Source organism: Aythya marila (assembly GCF_965140915.1).
Source record: "Aythya marila genome assembly, chromosome: 3".
Lineage (NCBI taxonomy): Eukaryota > Metazoa > Chordata > Aves > Anseriformes > Anatidae > Aythya > Aythya marila.
This window is the reverse complement of record NC_139044.1, coordinates 27,489,666-27,510,186: the sequence shown is the minus strand read 5'-3', so window position 1 is coordinate 27,510,186 and position 20,521 is coordinate 27,489,666. Positions and strand designations below refer to the sequence as shown.

Here is a 20,521-nt window from a genome sequence, read left to right as displayed (position 1 = left end):
TGCCTTTGCAAACGAGGGACAAACTGGACATAGTAAAATAGCCCTGAGGATGTCCTGAGGTGCCCTCAGGGCTCCTTCCCGTCAGGTTGGTACAGACTTGCTGTCTCCTGCTGCTCGGTGGTCTGCAGTGCCAACGGGGCACGAGCTCCCCACGGATATTTTTTTTTTTTTTTTTTTTTTTTTTTTTTTTTTTTTTTTTTTTTTTTTTTTTTCAGCAAGAACGAGGGGGTGCCCAGAACAGGGCCGAGGATCAGGCAGAGCCGATCACCCTGCTGCTGCCGGTGAAGGTGCAGGAAGGAGATAGCGGGGAGCAGGTGTCGCCTGCGCCTCTCGCACCACCTTCCCTCCTTCCTTCCCCATCCCATTAGCCCACATTTCTCTTCCTGCCCAGCCCTCCGGCACTGCCTAATCTCATTTCCAGGGGCCGCTGCCAGCTCTGCAGCAGCTGCAGTTCCTTGGCCGCCGCTTTCGGCGAGGAGAGGCGGAGGCGGCGGCGGAGGCAGCAGCAGCAGCAGCACCTTTGACGTCCCCGTCCCCCACGTGACGGCCGCTCCACTGCGGGGCGGGCGCTGCGCTGCCGCCGCTCCGGCAGAGCAGAGAGAGAGAGAGGAGAGCCGCAGCCCCGGCTGTGTGTGTGTGCGTGTGAGCGTGTGTGTGTGTGCCCGCGTGTGATGAGCGAGCGCCGCCGCGTACCCCCGCCCGCTGCCGGCTGACGCCGCCCGCGCGGGGCGCGCCCGGAGCCGCAGGAGTGACCTTGGCCCGCCAGGTGAGGCGAGCGCGGCCGCTGTCCGCGGTGCTGAGCGCGGGGCCGCCGCTGTCCGCGGTGCCGAGCGAGCTGCTGCTGCTGCTCTCCGCGGGGCTGCCGCTGCCCGCGGTGCTGAGCCAGCACACGCCTCTCCCCGCTGTGCTGAACGCGCCGCCGCCGGGCTGCCGGCCATTTGCTGCGCCCGGGCGGCGGGGAGGGCTCCGGAGGGGGGTGCTTGGGGTAGGGCTCAGTCCGCCGGGCTCCCCGCGGCCGCCGGCGCGGTCTGTAGATGGAGCACGTTCTCACACCTGCGTGCAAAGCCAGAGCGCTGGCTCGGTGCAGCTCCCGTGTGGCCGGGGGGGGAGGGAGGGAGAGAGGGCAGGAGACGGGGCTGGCGGCCGAGCCGGTGGTTTGTGGTGAAGTGCGAGGAAAGTAGGTGAAAGCAACCGGGAAGCTTGTTTGCCTTCTTTCGTATCCCACCCCCACCCCCAATACTCCCTGCAACCTGCTCCCCTCCCCCGGCACATTACATGGTGAATTGTGGAGAAGTTGAGAGTGGGTGGGTGGCTTTTTACATGTTTGTGTGCTGTGAAAGTTGCTTTGGCCCAAACGGTGAAGAGAGGGCAGCGCTGCACATGCAGTCATGGCCCCAGTCAGTGCCCCCTAAACTGTGGTCTTAGGTGCAGAACATCCCTCACTGAAGCTGTGTAGAGGAGGGAAGAGGGCTTTTAGAGGAGGCACCCACTTGATATGGTGGCTGCTGGTGTGTCAGGGAGCTATTTGGAGTGACAATTCATTACAGGCTAAATTAGATTAACATATTACATTCATTACTTACAGGCAAAAGAGAGTAGTGACAGTAAAAGGTGAATTAACTGCTTTGCTTTGGTGTAAATATCTGTTGGAGTTAAGGACATCCACTGGTTCTGATAATGTGTTGGTAAAAATTCAGGTCCGTTAATCATCAAGAAAGGAAGGAAACCTGAGGCAGTGGCTTAACGAGACCACTTTTACCTTTTACAGCACAACAAAAGCAGATCAAATCTGTGGGACATGGCACAAGGAAATAATTACGGACAAAGCAGCAATGGGGTGGCCGATGAATCCCCAAACATGCTGGTGTACAGAAAGGTAAGCTTTGCTTTTCAAAAGCTGAGGACGGTACTTCAGGAAATGGTGACGTCCTGAACTCTTTTGCCTAGCAAGTGAGGCCATCATTTTTACTGTTTCTCTACGCTGTACTGAATAGAAGCTACTGCTTTGCTTTGGTGTGAATGAAGCAGAATGATTTCTGAACACAATCACCTGACATGGACTTGGACTCTTTTTTTATCTGTTGATGTTTATGCTGCCTAATGCAGATCAAATGGCATGTGAAAAGTAGATCTATATTCCAGGTACTGCTAGTGACTCCTATGTTACAAAGTGACTGGATTTGTTGTTTTGAATGGTAAAATATAAATGCACGTGTCAGCTGTGCATCGTGTTCAGGATCAGTTGGTTTTGATTCGAAATACTTGATATATTTAATTCACTTTATGCATAGAAACATATGATATGTGCCAGAGACTGGAAGATGTTTTGATTTCAAGCATTCACTTGTAATACCTATTAGTAAAATGAATTCATATATTTTAAAGCAAAATATTAACTACATAATGTATTATTTTGTATTGCTCTCTCTGGGCAAAGATTCTTAAAGTGTAGGAAAGTCAGAACCATTAACTTATATGAGGAGAAAACTGATTAAAGATATTATTTATCTGCAATCATTAGAACTTAAAAACAAAAGAAATTTAAACAAACAAACAAACAAAAAAACCGCAACAAAACAAACATACACTTCAGGGATTCTCTCTGGGAAGGATTTCTAATGTAATTATTCTAATAGCATCAATATACAAATTTCCAGACACTGAACTTCAGGAGTGGGGGTTATGTAGCCATTATGCTTTCATTTATGTGGCAGTAGATGCTTGGGGATTTTGAAATGGTTGATACACTATTATTTTTTACTGTAAACTTGGTGATTGTGTTTATTTTGATAAATCTTTAATTGCATTTTTCAAGAGAGAATAGCAATTTCTAATAATAGAGAAAAAAAGATGCTCTTGCACACTGAAATACATAATTACATAACTACTTGTTTATTCCTAGAATGCAGTACTTTCTAGCTTGTTTGTTTTTATCAGGTGGAAAAATCAATATATTTTAAAAGGCACTGACTTTTATTTTTGCAAGTTAACTGTAACAAAATATCCAATATAAACACAGTTTAGTCTTTGAGGAGAAATGAGGCATCAACAGTAAGTTATCTTTTCCCAGAAATTATAAAATAGTCTCAAAATTAAGATGGATACATGGCTTATTTTTCTTTCCTATTTTAAAATATATTTCTGATTTCAGTGGGTTCTGATGGTATTTGCTCTGTTGAAAAATTATATTTTTTTCAAAAGTGAATGAATTTATGAATTTAACCTTCATTATATGTCTATGTAAAATTGCACATCTAGAAAAATACAGGGTTACCTTAAAATTGACATCACAAGTGTGTTTCAAAATGAAATCGTGTGCATTAATTTATATGTAAAGATGTTCTGCATATATTAAAAGCAATGTACCAAAACTTATATTATATTACAAGCCTTCATAGGGTTTTGATCTTTCTGGACAGAATTTTTCCATATTTGTACTCTGTGCTGAGAAACAAATCTTTTCTCTGCTTACTTAGTACACAGAGGAGAAAAACAGAGAAACTGTCTTTTCCTGTGGTGTCTTTGTCTCAGCAGCTGTCCAAGCTTGTGATCTATTATATTTAGTATTACCTCATGCCAGAATTTAACGTTGCCCCAGAGCAGCCTCCAGATTCAAAGGAAACTTCTGAAGCAGGTGACAAGAATCCTGGTGATGCAGGGAAAATTTGAAAATGGGGAGTGGGAATAGGACATAAAACCTTGGTTATATGTTCAGCATCAAATACATTTTCAGTTCTCTGTAATCAGATGTATGGGGATGGTATCAATTTGTCTTCTAGTATAGCAATGGTCCTTCTCTTGTTATCATTAAAATGCAAGTGGTGCACCAAGTATTAAACTTCCCAAACCTTCCCAAATCTTCTACAGTATTACGTGCCATATCTATTTTTATAGATCTCAACTTATTTTTGTAGCATACTGAATCAAAAGGGTCATTTAAAGTTGTTAGAGTAGAGAGAAAACTTAGAATAGTCTTCCCTATGGCAATATGCAAGGAATAGGTGACAAAATAATAGATAACTTAAAAAAAAATCCCCTACCTTTTTCTACAGTAAGTTATTGGTTGTAGTCAAATGTGTTATAATTTCTGTGCCTAGAACATAAGAGAAGGATAGTTAAGTAGAAATCATTTCATTTCAGAATATATTGTCTCTGAATATCATTCTTTAATAGCAACAACTAAATCACAGGATTCCTTGTAATACATTTGAAAACACAATACTTCTGTCTGTCATTGTGTTGGAAATGAAAGCGTTGTGCAGAGTGAACAAAGAACTTGATCTGCCAACTTTGTGAAGGACTGTTTTTTGGCCAACTGAAAAAAATATTAATAGTTGTTAGGGGAAAAAAAAATATTAAAAGTGCAGTTGACTGGCTTCAGAAGGAAAATGAATTTGAAGTCTTGTAATTTGAATAACACTGCAATTTTTCTTTTAATTTTTATTTTTTTCAGTAGTTTATACAATGCCAACACATGGAGTAGCATTCATTTTCTGATATATGTGCCTGCAAGGAATAGGTGGGACACTTTTCTTGTGATAATAAGAACTAAAATTTGGCCATGCTATGTGAAGACAATGGCTATAAAAATATAATTATGTAAACTGATGATTCTTGCTAGTCTGTCTAACTTCCAGACAATCTGAACTAAGTATATTCTAAACTATGAGGACTTTCAGCCCTGGGTTTCCTAAATCCTGATTATGTCAGGAGCATTTTGCAGGAAATAGAAAGAGCGTTCTTTAGAGAATGAAGTTCTGGTGTTTACAAATTGAGTATTATTGCACTTTAAAGTAAGTTGTGAACTCTTGACATGGAAGTTTTTCCTTTTTTTTTTTTTTTTTAATCTTGTGTTTTTTTTTTTAAATCTGGTTTGTGATTAGTTACTCATCTGAGGGATTGAAGAAAGATTATCAAAATGCAGTATAAAGCATATTTTTCTTATAGTAGCTTGTATTCACAAAAAAGTTTTATTGCATTTTACTTTCAGATATGAAATACTCGGGAAACAAACGAACAAACTGTAGGATATTTTACTTCAATATTCCATCCATGCATAATTCTAAAATGACTTATTTGAATCTATGATGGAAAAGGCAGTAACATGAATGAATAGTTCCTTACATCATTTTAATTCTGCCTCTTAAGATGCTTATGTGTCAGTGGTTTTATGCCTTGGGGAATACTTTCTATTTTAATAGAACGTCAGTTGCATTATTCTTTTTGGCTATCAGCCTAATTATAAAGTAATGACATGTGACACATCATTGGTACTGACATACCTTGGAAAAAGTCCTGAATTTTTCTGCCAGTAGCCTTAGGCAAACATGGAAAATGTAAAATAAATAAATAAATAAATAATAAAAAATAAAAAAAATCCTGCTTTTACTTCCTCTCCAACAGAGTTCATTTCAGTCAGCAATTAAAAGACATAAGACATTATGAGCTAAAGGTAAGGTTTCTAAAGAAATCTTGGATTTCTTTAACGCTAGTTTATTGCTAGAAGTTAGGTCTTAAAGAAGATGCTTGAGATGTAATATATGGTCTATGTATTGTGCAGTTTCAGAGCCCAACTTAGCCTGTTTTGTCCGGTGTGTGGCACAAATGATTCAAAAAGAGTAGTCTTTGAAGAACTTCCATTTTAGACTTCCTGCTGGTCCTACCAAACCTTTGTTTATCTTTCTGGTCTGTTCTTTGTTTACTTTTTTAGTTAAACATATGCTGCAAGGATTAGAAGTTTAATGGTTATTGTATTGCTGTCTGAACTAGCTTCATTTGAGAGATGATGATCTTATTTTGTAACAGTAAGATTAACCTTGTCTGAATAGTAATATTCTTGTGACTGAGGCTTTGATTCTCCGTATTCCTCACTGCCCCAAATGTTAAAATAGCTTTTTCCAAAGCTGATTAGAATTGCTAACAGTTGAGGCTTTCAGTGCTGTAATAATGTGAGTGATGTGTTTGTTCTGTTCTTGTGTCAATTGTTGAAGGTCATATACACCAGTACCCATGTATAGAAAAAGCTGAATTTATAATCTCAAGCTAGTTTTTAGTTTACCATCGTAGAAGCTATGACTCCCAGATGTGATACTTTAAAAAATGTTGTAAAAGAGCATTAGAAAATAGTGAGCACCATCTTCCAATAACCATTCTTCTATCCTCTGCTTGTACAAGAGGTGACTTTCAGGGTTGAGTGCATATAATACTGTGTTCTCATGTGGCTTTTATGTAGTGTTCACTTAAAAAAGATTGTTGGGAAAAAATGATATCAGTTAACTCTATTCCATGAAGCCTGTGAAGGTAAGGGAGGGTGTAGTAGGTGGCATTTTTCTAAGTGCTGTCACTCACTCATATAAGAATTAATTTGATACTATGCATTTCTGAGTACACTGTCATAACTTATGTGTGCATCTTGATCCCAGTGAAAACTGCAGAGTTTGTTACTCCATTGTACATGCAAATGCCAGGGTGGTACCTGAATTTATGTTTTTGGGAATTAAATTACAGTAAACCTGTACAATATGAAGTTTGTTCTTAAGAGCAGAATGGTGATGCTGTTGCAGGTTGTGCAAAGTGTGAATGCTGTTCTTGGTCTTATTCTGACACGCTTATGTATAGAATTGACTGAGATCAATCCACAATTATGGGCCTTGGGAATTCTGACTGTAAGATGTGAACAGAACTTTCCTCCCTCTTCAGCACGAACATCATGAGGATGTTCATAGTTCTGGAGTAGCTGGTTGCTGTTAAAGTAAGCTAGGTGATAGTTAGGGGGCAGGAACTCAATACTGAGGGACAGAATAGTTGCTAGATTCTGTGGAGTGCCCATGTTTTGCTGTATGCTCTCACCCCTTCTTCTTAGTTTATGTTGTATCTACCAGCTGTGCAGTTGTTCTTTTTTATGCTGTATCCACTTCTGGAATAGTTATTGTCAACACTAGGTAGAGAATACATGTATATGCTTTGGCATCATTTGTGATAAGAGCAGTATAAAGGATTTGACTGTCTTGCAACTATACAGAACCACTGAAAATGCAACCCAAAGAAACATGATTAAAACACTGTCTACTGGAGTTAGCAGGTGGCTAGATCTGCAGATGTGAGAGGTGCACCTGCCCTGCGTGTTTGCTTTGGTGATTCCTGCTGATATTTTTATTTCTTTCTATTCTCTTCTTCCTTCCACTAGGAGTAGAAATGTATCAAGTGATTTCACAGTGAGAGGTTTGCTGCTTCTTACTGTTGGTCTAAGCTTGATGTGCTCAGATCACTAGCATTACTGTCAAATACAAAACCACCACAGAATTCTGTGCCACCATGTTACTTCCTTTCTCCATCCCACGTGCCACCTGAAAACTGTATGTGTCTGTTTTGATTGTGCGTTGTCATTTTTAGTTTCTCTCCATTTTTCCTTTGAAGCAGTCTACATTTGTAACTATGGAAACAATGATGCTATTGATAGTGACGTGCAATATGGAGTCAGAATTTGTTTGTTTGGGAGTTTTTGTATTTTGTTTTCTTTCACTTCAGACTTCCAACATGGTTTCTGGAGTGCAGGAGTTTCTTGTAGTAACCTGTATCAGATGATAACATTTGAAAGATTCCCACCAAAGCTGATATGAACAAGACTACATTAAAAATGTACATGCAAATAAAACTTGTTAAAATATGGCTATTTTTCCATTTCAGCAATAACAAACAATTGAAGTTTATTTGTAGTTTTAAGTATAGGAAACACCACAACAACTTCTTCAGATCAATCTGTAAAAGCTGCTGAAACAGAAGAAACTTGGTTTATGAAGTTCATCTACAGTCTTAATCCCTGGTGGAACCTAGAAGAAACAGAATGTCATCAGCAGAATATGTCTGGTGCTTTCATGCTATAAAACTTTTCATGCAAATTGGTGGGAAGGGTTAAGACTGCAGATCTATTAAAATACAGGGTGTGAATGTAGTTAGCTTTCAACTATATCTTAAAAAAAAAATACAAAAGAGTTGCATATAATTATTGTCTGTGTTACCAGTGGGTAGGCTGAGGCATGTTAGAGCAGTGGAAAAGCTAGAATTCTCTTTTTGATGAAGTAGAACATGGTATTTTCTACAGAGAAGGGCTGAGCTTGCAAAATACTGCCTGGACTGACTTCAATATGTTCCATTATTATTACTATTTAATGAATTGCAGCGGTAGGGGGAAGGAGCTGGTAATGCGGGAGGATAACTTCTGTGGATTTTGATCAAGGAAAGAAAAGTGTGGATTTTAATGGTGGTAATGTAAACCTTAGGCAAATGTATGAGGGGAGAAAATTTTGTGAGTGGGGATAGTCAGAGAAGACTGAACCACTTCAGTAAAAATCTTCAAATGAAACTTTCAGATGATGATGCAGTGAAGAAAAAGTAGGAAATAACACCTACAATTTTCCACAACAAAGGGATCAGCTGGGAATTTTGATTTTGGCTTTGATTCCAATGAGCTACAAAAAAAAAGTTGGAGATAAAGAGGTTGAGCTGGTTATAAGAGTACATGTAGCTTATAATAACTGGAATGTATATGGCAAGAATGATGTTGCCTGGTAAGCCAAACATTAGTCCTTGGAGCTGAACTGTCTGAGAACTGGAGTTTGAAGCCTTAGCTTTATCTGGAGTGGGAGAGCTGATTGGGGTTTGTGCAGGAAAGCAAGCTGGCCAAGAAACTGAGCTGTAGGAACAGGAATAGAAGCACCACATAAAGCCATCATAACTGTCAGTGAAGCTTTTACTAGATAACATACAAACTTCTTCACTGACAGGGACAGAAGCTTGATATTAATGAAACAAAAAACTCAAACTGTAGAATTTAAACATCTGTATATTGCAGTCTGTTAAATTGTTCAAAAATTGGTTTATATAATAGGGAAAAAATTTTCAAATCAAATATGCATTTCAATTAAAACCCCAAATGGTTTTCAAATGGTGGGAGTCCAGAACTAACTATACTTTTTATTTCTTATGAGAACAGACTTCAGATTATTGTCCTTTTGGATTTTCACTGAACTCCCCAAAATAAGGAGTTGGTCTGTATCATGAGCATTCAGTTATTCTTTGAGTAGTTTCATCATACCTTTTCTTTTCTTCTTTTTTGTTGGGGGTCTTGGTCATCTTCCCTAAGCCTATGCTTAGTTTATGTGATACCCTGCTGTGGTAGCCAGTTTATAATCTTTGTATTAATTATCCTCATACAACTGGGGCCTGTTTTTTATGCATGTGTCTTTTTGAAAGCTTCCTTTGTCAGATGCTGCTATGAGTTTCCTTCAATTTATTTGTAATGCTCTGTCCATTTCCGAGAAGATAGCTTTGTCGGCTGAGCTTCAGTGAAACTGCTTTGTCTGTGGAAGTAAACAGGGCGTTGCTCTTACTTCTGTTACCTGCTTTTCCCTCAAAGATACTTCAGGTTAAAAGTTCACTGTTGATGAATTAGGAACTGGAGAAATGACACCATAATGTATATTTTATACATCTTTTTCATTGCAGATGTGTAACTCCGTTGCCTATTTTTTCAAGTATTTTACAATTATTTTGCTATTTCTACTCAGAAACATCTTTGATAGCCACTGAATGAAATCTGAAGTGTATTAGATCCATGGTGTCATTCATATAAAAAATCCTTTTTGGGGAGATGTCTAAGGATTTATCGTGTTGCAAAAAATTTGGTGATTTCATTCTTAAAAAACCTTAAGCAGGTGCTGAAGAGATCCTAAGGACCAGCCAGATAGAAATCTATCCATGGAAGTTAGTGGAAAATAAAAATAAAAAAAAAAAAAGTCATTTTCCTGTAATTCTTTTTACAGATTTATGAAAAGATACTTCTGAGAAGTGCATTTCAGGTAAAATGGGAAATTTGAAAAATACATGTATTAATTCTTCTGCAACACTGCTGCTGCAGTTTGTGATTGTTTTCAGTAGTATTCCAGTAGTCTAATCTGACAAAGAGATTGGTGATTATAAATATCCTCAGAGCAATGCAGAGTCCTGCTGCTGTGGGACAAACTGTGACAGTGGGGTGGGCCAGTTCTTATGATGTACTCTTGTGGGGTCAGGAATCTTACTGGCATATTGCTGTTGTGACAGTTATGTTTTTGTGCATGTTTTTTATTGATTAAATAACAAGTCACATTTAAACAAAAAAAAGGCTTTCAACATACGTGGAAATTGTTTTGGAGGGAATATTACAGCAGCCAAACCATCTTGTATTGAGTCATAATTGTATATGCATGAACAGAAAGCTTGTATTCATGTACCTTTAAAACATAATGGTCTTTGAGAGTATGTCATATATATGATATAGCAGTATTGTACCTTTCCTACCATGCTGTAAAAATGAATTGCATGTATTTGTCAATATGATTCATTCATCTTGTATATGCAGTGCAGCTAAAATAAATCTGAATTCCTGTCTTTGAGATTCTGTTTGCAGTACAGAAGTATTTTGAATAGATGTTATTTAAAGATGCCCTAAATTCTGATGGAAATACAGTTTTTCTGATCTACTTTTATATCAGGATGTATAAGCAGTTTACTGAACGCACTTTAAAAGAAAGACATATTAGGGCCTCTTAACAGCTACACTTCTCTGAACTACAGACTGTAAGAGGTTTAAATCTGAATTAGATTCTGCCCTCAGGTGTAGATTCACAGCACCTCTGGATATCAGTGGGAGCTAAACAATTACATTTGATACAAAATCTGTATCAAAAAGAAAAATGGCAAAGCTTAAAATAAAACAAAAAACACACAACCTTGAGTTAGATATTTTTACAAGAACTTTCATTGTGTTGTGTGCTTCAGTCTTTATGGAGTGCATATAGGACATTTTGCATCTGTACCACAAAGTCCTTGCTGTTGGCATGTTTAGTGATATAGGCATGTAAGTGTGATCTGAAGAATAAACTAATGATGTAAACTAATAATGTAAAATAGATGATATGCAGAATAACTAAACTCAATCAAATTATATAAATAGTAACCATTTACTTTGATAAATTTAAGGTACTCTGTACAAAGTACTACCTGGAATGTGATAATATACGGTGATTGTAGGAATTCTCCTTTAGCCAGATAGAACACACTAAAGAACAAAAGTTCTACCCAGCTGCTTACAGTATTACTAGATTTCAGATGTCTCAGCTTTTTTTCAGAGTTACTAAGCAACCACAAATCTCATTCAAGTCACTAGGAGCTAAAGATTTTTAGTACCTTTTCACAAATCATGCCTATAACCCTAGGGTATCATCACAGTACCTGAATGAAAGGAGGGGGAGGGAGAGGGGAACAGAAAATGAGATTCTGGCCCTTGTAGTCTGGAGTCCATCAGAGGAGAAGAACTATACAAATACTCATAATGCTAATGCATTAATTTCTTTCTCTAAAGAGAAGATAAATGCTTTTGGCTTGTATGAAGCAGGAATAAATATTATAGTGCTTTATCTATATTAATTTCTTCAAGTGAAATTCATTTCTTAAAACAAAAAAAAACCACCAAAAATGTAGTAAGAGAATGGTACCTTTGCTATAGGAAAATCATATAATGGAATCATAGAATGGATTGGGTTGGAAGGGATCTTAAATAGCACCTGGTTCCAACCCCTTGCCATGGGCAGGGACACTTCCCTGCAGACAAGGTTGTCCAAAGCCCCATCCAACATGGCCTTGAACACTTCCAGGGATGGAGCACCCACAGCTTCTCTGGGAAACCTGTTCCAGTGCCTCACCACCCTCATAGTAAAGAATTTCCTCCTAAATCTAAATCTACTCTCTTTTTGTTTAAAACTTACCCTTTGTCTTGTCACTACACTCCCAGATGAAGAGTCTCTCCCCATGTTTCCTGTAGGCCCCCTTTAAATACCGGAATCTTTCAAAGTTTAGGCAACTGTTCTGTTCTACAGACACTTGTGACCTGAACTACTTAGTTTCATTTATTATGGAAGAAAATATTGCTGATCTTGCTTTCTCTTTGCCATCAACTCCACTTGTGTTAGAACTACTTTTGGTTGTCTAAGAGCATATTCAGTTGTTCATTAAACATATGTTGCTCTCATATTGAGGTAGCATTTTTGTCTCATTTTGATATATATATTGACAAAAACTGTGGAGATGTTCTATCTGTTTATTTAGTTTCATTTGTGTTTATCTGCAGTGACACATCTGTAACTGTCACCACGTTAACTTATTAACAGAAACTTAAGTACGCAGTTGATCAGGCAGGCCATAGCCAATGCTATTGTCTCTGGGATTCTTTTATGCTTCTTTTCACTCTGGAAATTGAGGCATACCTTTGACTGCAAGACCACCAGACTTGTCCTTTCTAATCCCCTATTCCATTGTTCAGAATCTCTTATTTTAAGCTATGAAAATAATGTCATGAAGGTATAAAAGTGTACGTATGCTTCTGAACTTTCTACCTTTCTTTCCAAGTCACTGGTGTTTATTATGTAAAATAAAGATAACCACAGATGCTGAGATTTCATTTTATGTTATCTGGAAGGGTATTAGCACACAAGTGTATTAATTTTAAGTTCCTTCGACTTGCCATCCATCCTATTTAAAAAAAAAAAAAAAAAAAAAAGTTTTGAGGAACTACACTTATTGATGTCTCTTCAAATAGGAATTCTACCATTTTTTTTTTTTTTCTCATGTGAAATGGTTTATTTAACTAGATTATTTTATGCGGCTTATTCTTGGTCATTCTTGGCAATATTGAAAGACATGGAATAAGTTCAAGGAGAAAATGCAAGTGAGGCACTGAAGGATTTATTTAGCATTATCATTTATCATTTTATCACTTAATTTTATCACTTGCAATGTGTTTATCTTCATGTGAGCCATACCATCAACTGGTCTGGTGAAGATAAACAGGGTCAAACGAGGGCAGCACGAATCTGCAGGTGTGTTTGGAGATAATGCTGGAGATTCACTAGGTGGTGCTCTTCTCCCTGGGTAGTGAGCAAATATCCCGCAGTGATACTGAGAGGGTTTATGTTGAGGAAGAAAGGAATACTGGTCTCATAAATAGCGTGTTCCATGCTGGGTGTTGATGTTGGCGACCTATTCAAATAATTGATTGAGTCTTTTATAGTGGTTTTAATTCGTTGATATCCATTCTGCAGTTTTCAGGGTGGGAAGCCTCTACTGTCATCATGTGTTTGTCAGTGAGCCTAAACACTGCAGTTTGTTGCCTGCACTTGTTGCCTGTAGGAGACTGTTGGGTTTAGTATTCTACTGATAAACTGAAAAGATAATTTCTGTGCACAGAATAATATACTCGAAGTATAAATAAAGAAGTGGGTAAGTGATTTGGGGAGACCACTCAAAAGAGGCTGAGATCAGGTAATTTCCATATATATATATATATATATATTTTTTTTTTTTTTTTTTCAGTGCATGGAATGGTCACTTCCAGAATAGTAGTTGAGGATCACCAAAATGGAAGTGGAGCTTGCTACAAATTCATTATTCACATTAATTGATCCAAATGTCAGTGGTTTTGTTTTCTGTTATCTTGGCAGACTTTAGCAAGAACAAAAAGGTTTCTGTATGTTCTCACCTTTCTCCATTATTTCACCTTTTTGACTTTTTCATATAATCCATATAGACATAGTAAATGAATTTTAGATGAGTATTCCAAATCTGACATGAATATCTTAGCATCTATTTAAGTTTTAGCCATACTGTTGGCTACATCTGAATATTTTTGTCCTATTCTTTTTGAAAGCTATGTTGGACAGAGGAAATTAACTGGTTAGACTTAACAGTGTTAAACAGAAACACTCGTTGTTCTGGGTGTTTGTTTTGTTAGCTATCCTTGGGACAGAAATTTCTTTAAACATAAAGCATCTTAAAACATCTGATAGATGCAGTTAAGGTGGGAAATTTTCCCTCCTAAGTTTTTTTTTTTTTTTTTTTTTCCTATTTACTTTATAGTTGTAGAGGTGGAATTTCACTTTGTGTGTCTCCAAATATGGAATAAATGTTGTCCTCACTCAGATTATTAAGGTTAATTCCTTGAAAATTACTGTATGGTCTCTGAGGAAGTGAAATGCTACAGAAGGTGTTATGCAGTGGCATTCTGGTGGTAGCATGCTAGGATTGTGAGGAGCAGGCTTTTCCCACTGAAGTAGGCTATAATGTACAATGAGTTAGATGAAATCTTATGTTTTGTTTATATTTTCAATATTCCCTTCAAAGTAAATGTCACGATCACTTTTGAAAGAATTTCCTTTCTACAAGCCAAGTAAGTTTTCGTAATTGACATATCAATTTTAACGTTAACTATTAAGACAGTGAATGATTTCTGACAAGCAAGAATAAATTAGATAATAGTCATTAGCCAGTGTAACTTCTTTTTCATGAATGAGGAGATGAATGATGTCTTGAGAATATAGTCTGTATTAGAACATAGTGGAAAGACTGGCAGATAGGATGTTGCACTGAAATGCAATAGTAGTCACAATTTTTTTTTTTTTTTTTTTGCTAGAATGATTTGTGATGAATGGTCTGTTGTATCACTCTTCTAATATGTCAGATCTTAGCCTATTTCCTCCCTTTAGAGATTCAATGTGATCATGGAGTAGGAGACTCCAAGCATGGGAGAACTGGGTTAAGTCTAGGTTGTGCTGCTTAATTGTTTTTGAACAAATCACTCTATATCAAGGAAGGTGAAAAGCTTACAGGCTCTTTGTGCTTAGCTGTTTAGGATGCAGGTAAGTAAGAGTTAGGTATTGTTTTAAATGGTAGCTGAAACAGGATTGATCTTAAAAGTAAAGATCATTTGAACACTAATCCATTTTTTTTTTTTGAGAAAGAAGATTGGAACCACAGAAATTCTTTGTTTGTGCAGTGCTGCAAAAATGGCTGGTGAATTCTTGTGATATCACAAGAATGCAATTTGCAGAAGAGCAAGAAGTGTGTCTAAAGTCAAGTATTGCATTTAGAATACAGGGCAGTGGGAATATGGATGTAATTCATTGTTCTGCTTTCCTGTTTGATAAAATGGTAGCAATTTTGTTTCCCATTTGAAATTTGGAGATAATGCAGCTGGACTTTAAAGAGACACTGAGGATAAAATTAATTATATTTTTGGATAGTGGATAGCATGGCGATGGCAGTATCACAGTAATGAATATTGCCTTTTTTTTTTCACTGATAGAAATTTTTTTTCCAGTTGATTTTTCAGAATTCCACTGTGATGATGTGACTCATTACAGATCTAACCTTTGACTTTCTGACTAATAGATTCTGTATCATTTTTGAGTGAAGTTTCACTAGCCTGGAGAAGTTTGACTCCCAGTGGAGTGTTAAGCAGAGATACAGTGGTCGAATCACTGCATGGTGTGCTGATAGTATATTTCCTAGAGCCATTGTTTCTGTTTCTATACCTGCTTCAAATTCTTCTGTGAGTGATGACAGAGGGAAAAAATGTACATGACCTACAGTACTGGCCCATCTGTGAAGACCCGATGGCATCTGTAATATTTTTTCCCTTCCATTCCTTGTAAATTGTCTAGGGGAAACTCTTGCTGAAACAAGAATAGTGGAAGTACTGACTTTTATTGACAGAGTGGCATTTTGTGTTTTGTAACCACTGCAGCCCAACTATGTAACGCGTATGAATACCATGTTTGAAATAATATGAAATTCTATGAAACCCAAATTTAGGGCTTTTTCATGCCACTAAAAGAACAGAGAGGATATCTGTAACTAAAGCAATGTGTAGGAGCCATGTTTATGAGATTTTGCTTCCCAGCAGTTTGAAACTAATCAGAATACTGAATTAATTCACACTGTATTTTCCCCAAGCTTTATTTTTTGTAATCTATATTGTAATTGTACCTCTCAGCAATATATCCTAACTTTGTAATATTTGCTACACTGAAGCATAAAGTCCAGTCTGTCAGTCTTCATCCAAATGGATAGCTTGCGTTTAATATGAATAGCAGACTTGAATGAGCCTATGCAGTTTTATACACAGTATTCCTGTGAAATATGAGTAGACTTGCAAGACAACAGGCTTACCTGTTTCTCTTACTTTATAATTGTACACTCAGGTTGACATTATTGACATCTGTGTTACTGCCAGCAGAATTTATTTCCCCAAACTGTGTGTGCATATGTGTACGTATGTTTGCAGCTGGTGTTTTAGCTGTGACTAAATGTTTTTCCACCCAGCTTAAAGAGTTATATGCTTTTATCAGTGTGGTCCTTTCTTTTATGTTTACATATTACATCTGTACATGGAAGGGTTTTGCCTTTGAGCAAAGGGAGAAAATCATCTAGAGGAAAGGCTATGCTATTAAAAGTGCATGCTTTCTACAGACCTACAGATCAGCAAGTTTGGACATTTTATAACTATTATTATTCAGTCAGGTCATTTTGTAATATCCATGAAATATTTTATTAAAGACATTCAAACATATTCAAGCGTTTAGCAAGTACTGCTTCTGAAGTAGCAAGTCATGTGTCCCTTCTTAACTTGTACAGCAGATACTGTAATTTCTCTAAGAAAGTCTCTCTTCATTTGCCTCTTCTAGTCATAAAACCATTGCTCTGGAATGATTAGTTTTGCTAATGATAAATATTTTTCCCACTTTGGATTAGTGTCCAGTTTCTTTTTCACTTTTCATAAAATTTTATCAAGTAAAATTAGGAGTGCCTTGGTATGTCACTTCTAAAGTAATTTATTTGCCAAAAGCATCTTTACTTCTCAGACGTGATTTTTTTTTTTTTTTTTTCCCAATTATAAATAATAACTATGTAGTCCAAACACCAGCATCAATATTATTTTAAATTGTTAGAATCTTGTTGGCTGTTAATGAGGCTGAGTCATGATCTCAGACAGTGCATGATTTTGAGTCTGATGATATGTTGGGTTTTGTGCTATTTCTGGTTGTGTCCAAGGTTGGGTGATTTTAAGCCTGATGATATGTTGGGTTTTGTAATGTTTGTGGTTGTGTCTGTAACAGGCATATGAGAAATTACAATTTCAGACCAATTAAAATGTTCCTTCTGCAATCACAAAAAATTTTTTTTTTGTGAGCTATCATACGTTCATTTCTGCATTTTTATCTCACTTTTCACTGATTCAGTTCAGTACGGAAATCCTAATAAGAAAGCTTTAATAATTTGATTGCATTGAAATTTTAGACAAGCCTCCAAACCAAGGAACCAATGCAGTATATATGGACTAAAGAAATGCATGTTACATGGAGAGCAAAGAATTTTTTCTCAGTTTCATTTTTGTTGAAGTATTAGCAATCTAATCATAGTTGCTCTTAGCCCAGTTATAATACTCAACACTCACACACATAACCCTAATTATCCAATTATTATCTATGCCAAATAATAGTATGGGTAAAGCTAACACAAATTATTTAGTATCTACTTCTTTTTCTGGTGTTACACTGAATTTTTCTCTGTTCCTTAGGGTCACTGATGCTAAGTTTTCTTCTAGAAGGATGGTGAAACATTATAGTAACTCATCTGCATCCTGATGGACAAAGCAAGGTGTTGATAATGAGTACTTCTTCCTCCTTGCTCTTGAGTCTGCTTGGATTTATTTTTAAGCATTTTCCAACACCATTATCTTGCTTGTTCTTTCTTTATTGCTCCTCAAATTCAATTTTACATGGAATTACATTTTACATTTTACACGAGTTTTATTATATATGGTCAGTTTTACTCAGTGCTAAAGGCTGCATTCCTTTACCAGGAAGCTGATGGTTTGTATTTGTAGAACTGTAACCATGGTATGATCCTGTGCCAGTGCTGCCATCTACCGCTTGACCTTTTGGGGGCTTCTGTAACAGATACCTATCTTTTTTCAGCAGGCTTCAAACTTCTTTATAACATAAGTAATGTTTTTTTAGCCCAGTCTCATTGCATCATTTTCTTACGGTCATTGTTCAAAAGCAATGGTCCATTAGCAAATCTGTGTATTGATAGATACAAAGTTTTGGTATTATTTGTTGTTAATAACTATTAGTTACAAGAACGTCAATGGTATGTTAACAAAATTACTTTTTAACATAATAAAGGACAAATTAATCTAGTTGTAGATATGAAGACATTGTAGATATGTAGACATTGTTTATTTAAGCTTCTGATTCTTGCCTTTTTTAAAACAACAGGAAAGCCATGAGATTTATCTTGTAAATATTCCATAGTTTAAGATCTGTGCACCACAAGACACTAGTAAAATAGAGTAATAGTAAATGTAATGGGTGAGACCTGTTGCGGAAGAAATCCTGTCCATGGCTACTATCCAAAAATAGTCACTGTATGAGACTGCTGGTGAGTGTAATCCAATAGGCCCGTTAAAAACCATGACCTTACTCAAACAAGTGATTATTACACTTGCCTTCCACTCAAATCTTTATAACTGATGTCTGACTTTGTCCAGTTTGAATTTGGCAGTCAACTTAAATGAATGCAGGTGAAAGACCTTATTAAACAAAAAGCAGAAACGGAATGATTTTGAACATAATTTGAATATCCTCTTGGATTTCCTCTTGCATTTGCAGTATTTACCCGAGACCCTAAATTCATAACTGTTGATGCACAGAATAATTGAAGCATCTCAGCTGACAGCATTGATGTTCTTGAATTGTGATACATATGAAAGGCATTTTACTTGTACATAACTTTTCTTCTGTTTCCAATTCCATTGTGAGAGTGCAGAACTATATATATTTTGATATTAGCAAAGCTTTGTTATTGAGAATGTTGCAATTCAGTAAATCAGCTAACAATTAGAAGTGGTATTTGTAGAAGTTCTGTTGGAACCAAACATCCTCTTAAACACTGAAAACAATTATTTCTTTGCTGCTTTTAGGTAATAGAAATTCTAAACAAGAAAACTCCTCCTAGCTTATTGTAATAATAATCCTTCTTTGGTCTTGACTATCTGTATTTTTTTTCAACCTAGTACCACTGTTCACTAGACTTTGCAGTTAGATGAACACAACCTTTGATTGTCTGTGCTTCACTAAGAAGACAACAGAAAAATCGTTTCATCTCATGGAGTGACAAATTGATTTTTATTTTTATTATTTTTCTGCAGAGTATTGCTGAATCTTAAAGCTTGAAAGTTTGTTAAATCACAGATCTATTTTCATTGAGTGTTCATCAAACAGAATTTGCAGTTTCTGAATTTTTTCTCTTTTGGAATCCTTGACAAAAGACAGGAGACTGTTTTTTTTTTTTTTTTTTTTTTTTTTTTTAATTCACAAAGTTAAGGGCAATATTGGATATATTGTTTCATAACTAACTTCTACTATACTTCCCCAGAAGGAAGGTGTATTTATTTATTTATATATTTTTTTTTTCAGTTTGTGAATTACTGTGAATTTCAGTTTTAGAATGGAGTTGCAGTATTACATTGAGTTTTGAAATGGTTGCCATTGATATAGTACATTATTTTTTGGATTTTTTTTATTATTTGTTTTAGAGAAAATATGCAAGTATGTAGATGATTGAAAACTAAGCTTTACATTCTTGCTTTTGTTTTGAAATACATGCTCAAATGCGCTCGTCAGTACAAATGTCTTCAAAAAATTATGTGAATTTTGTAAACGCTAATCTGATGGATGAATTTATGCATTTACATGGGTAGGTTAGATCATTTCAAACAGCAAAAAAGACTTTATTTTTGCAAATTAAGACAACTATCTTGTTATCATATTATTTTATTAAGTCAAATTATCTTGTTGGGAAAAAAAGAAAGAAAAAAAGAAAAAAAATGTTTGGGAAATTACCAAAACACTTTGGCTTTTTTATTGCAGATTTGAGGGATCAAATATTTGAACTGGTTATTATTCTTATCTGTAGTTGATAAAAATAGATTTCTGTTCTACTTCAGAGACTCTTAAGTTTCAAAATGATATTGTCTCTCTTGTGATTCTATATAACAATTTTCAATCACTATATCAATTTTTGGTCATAATAAACCTTGAAATATTGTAAACGCTGCCCTCAGGTACTTGTCCAAACAAACATTTTTATAGTTCTGCAAGTGACTAACAGGTCACTGTAAATACACAGTGCAATCCATAGTTAAAAGAAATCTACTATTTAAGAGCCATCACAGTTTCAGAATAAAATTGAAAACAACTTTATATTTAAATAATGTTAGTACAAAAGCACAAGATACAGTGGTCAAGTCTCAAAACTGCTAGAAAACTCTTGGCACTTTACATATAGAGAGTATTCTAAACCACAGTAGTTTTTTTGCCTGCATAGCCATGACTATTGGAAGTTTGGTAAATATGAGTACCATTGTATTGGTAGGAGTAAGTCACCTGAAGGTTTTATTTATTTTTAACAAAGATGGTTCTCTGAGCTATTGCTGGATACAGACTTCAGTGTTGTAGAGCATTTATGATGCCAAAACACTGTGACATACCTATTCCTTAGTAAGACTACATAGCTACATATTTTCAGAACCTCTCAGTAGTTTAGTAAAGGAAAACTATGTAATTTGACTTTAATGCAACTGCTA

The 20,521-nt window shown here is 36.5% G+C and overlaps 1 protein-coding gene across 8 annotated transcripts in view; it reads left to right on the top strand.

The window, feature by feature from the left end:
• Positions 1-1,780: 1,780 nt before the first annotated feature.
• The window catches only part of RGS7 (regulator of G protein signaling 7), a gene marked incomplete at both ends in the record, with an annotated part of 260,514 nt that continues 241,773 nt past the window's right edge, over positions 1,781-20,521 (top strand). For 7 of the 8 annotated variants that reach the window (XM_082758432.1, XM_082758434.1, XM_082758437.1 and 4 more), the window contains one exon: positions 1,799-1,876. In XM_082758432.1, coding sequence (XP_082614558.1) covers positions 1,799-1,876 — 78 coding nt within the window. Of the gene's footprint in view, positions 1,877-20,521 lie in introns of all 8 variants that reach the window. The other variant, XM_082758438.1, reaches the window with a different exon arrangement.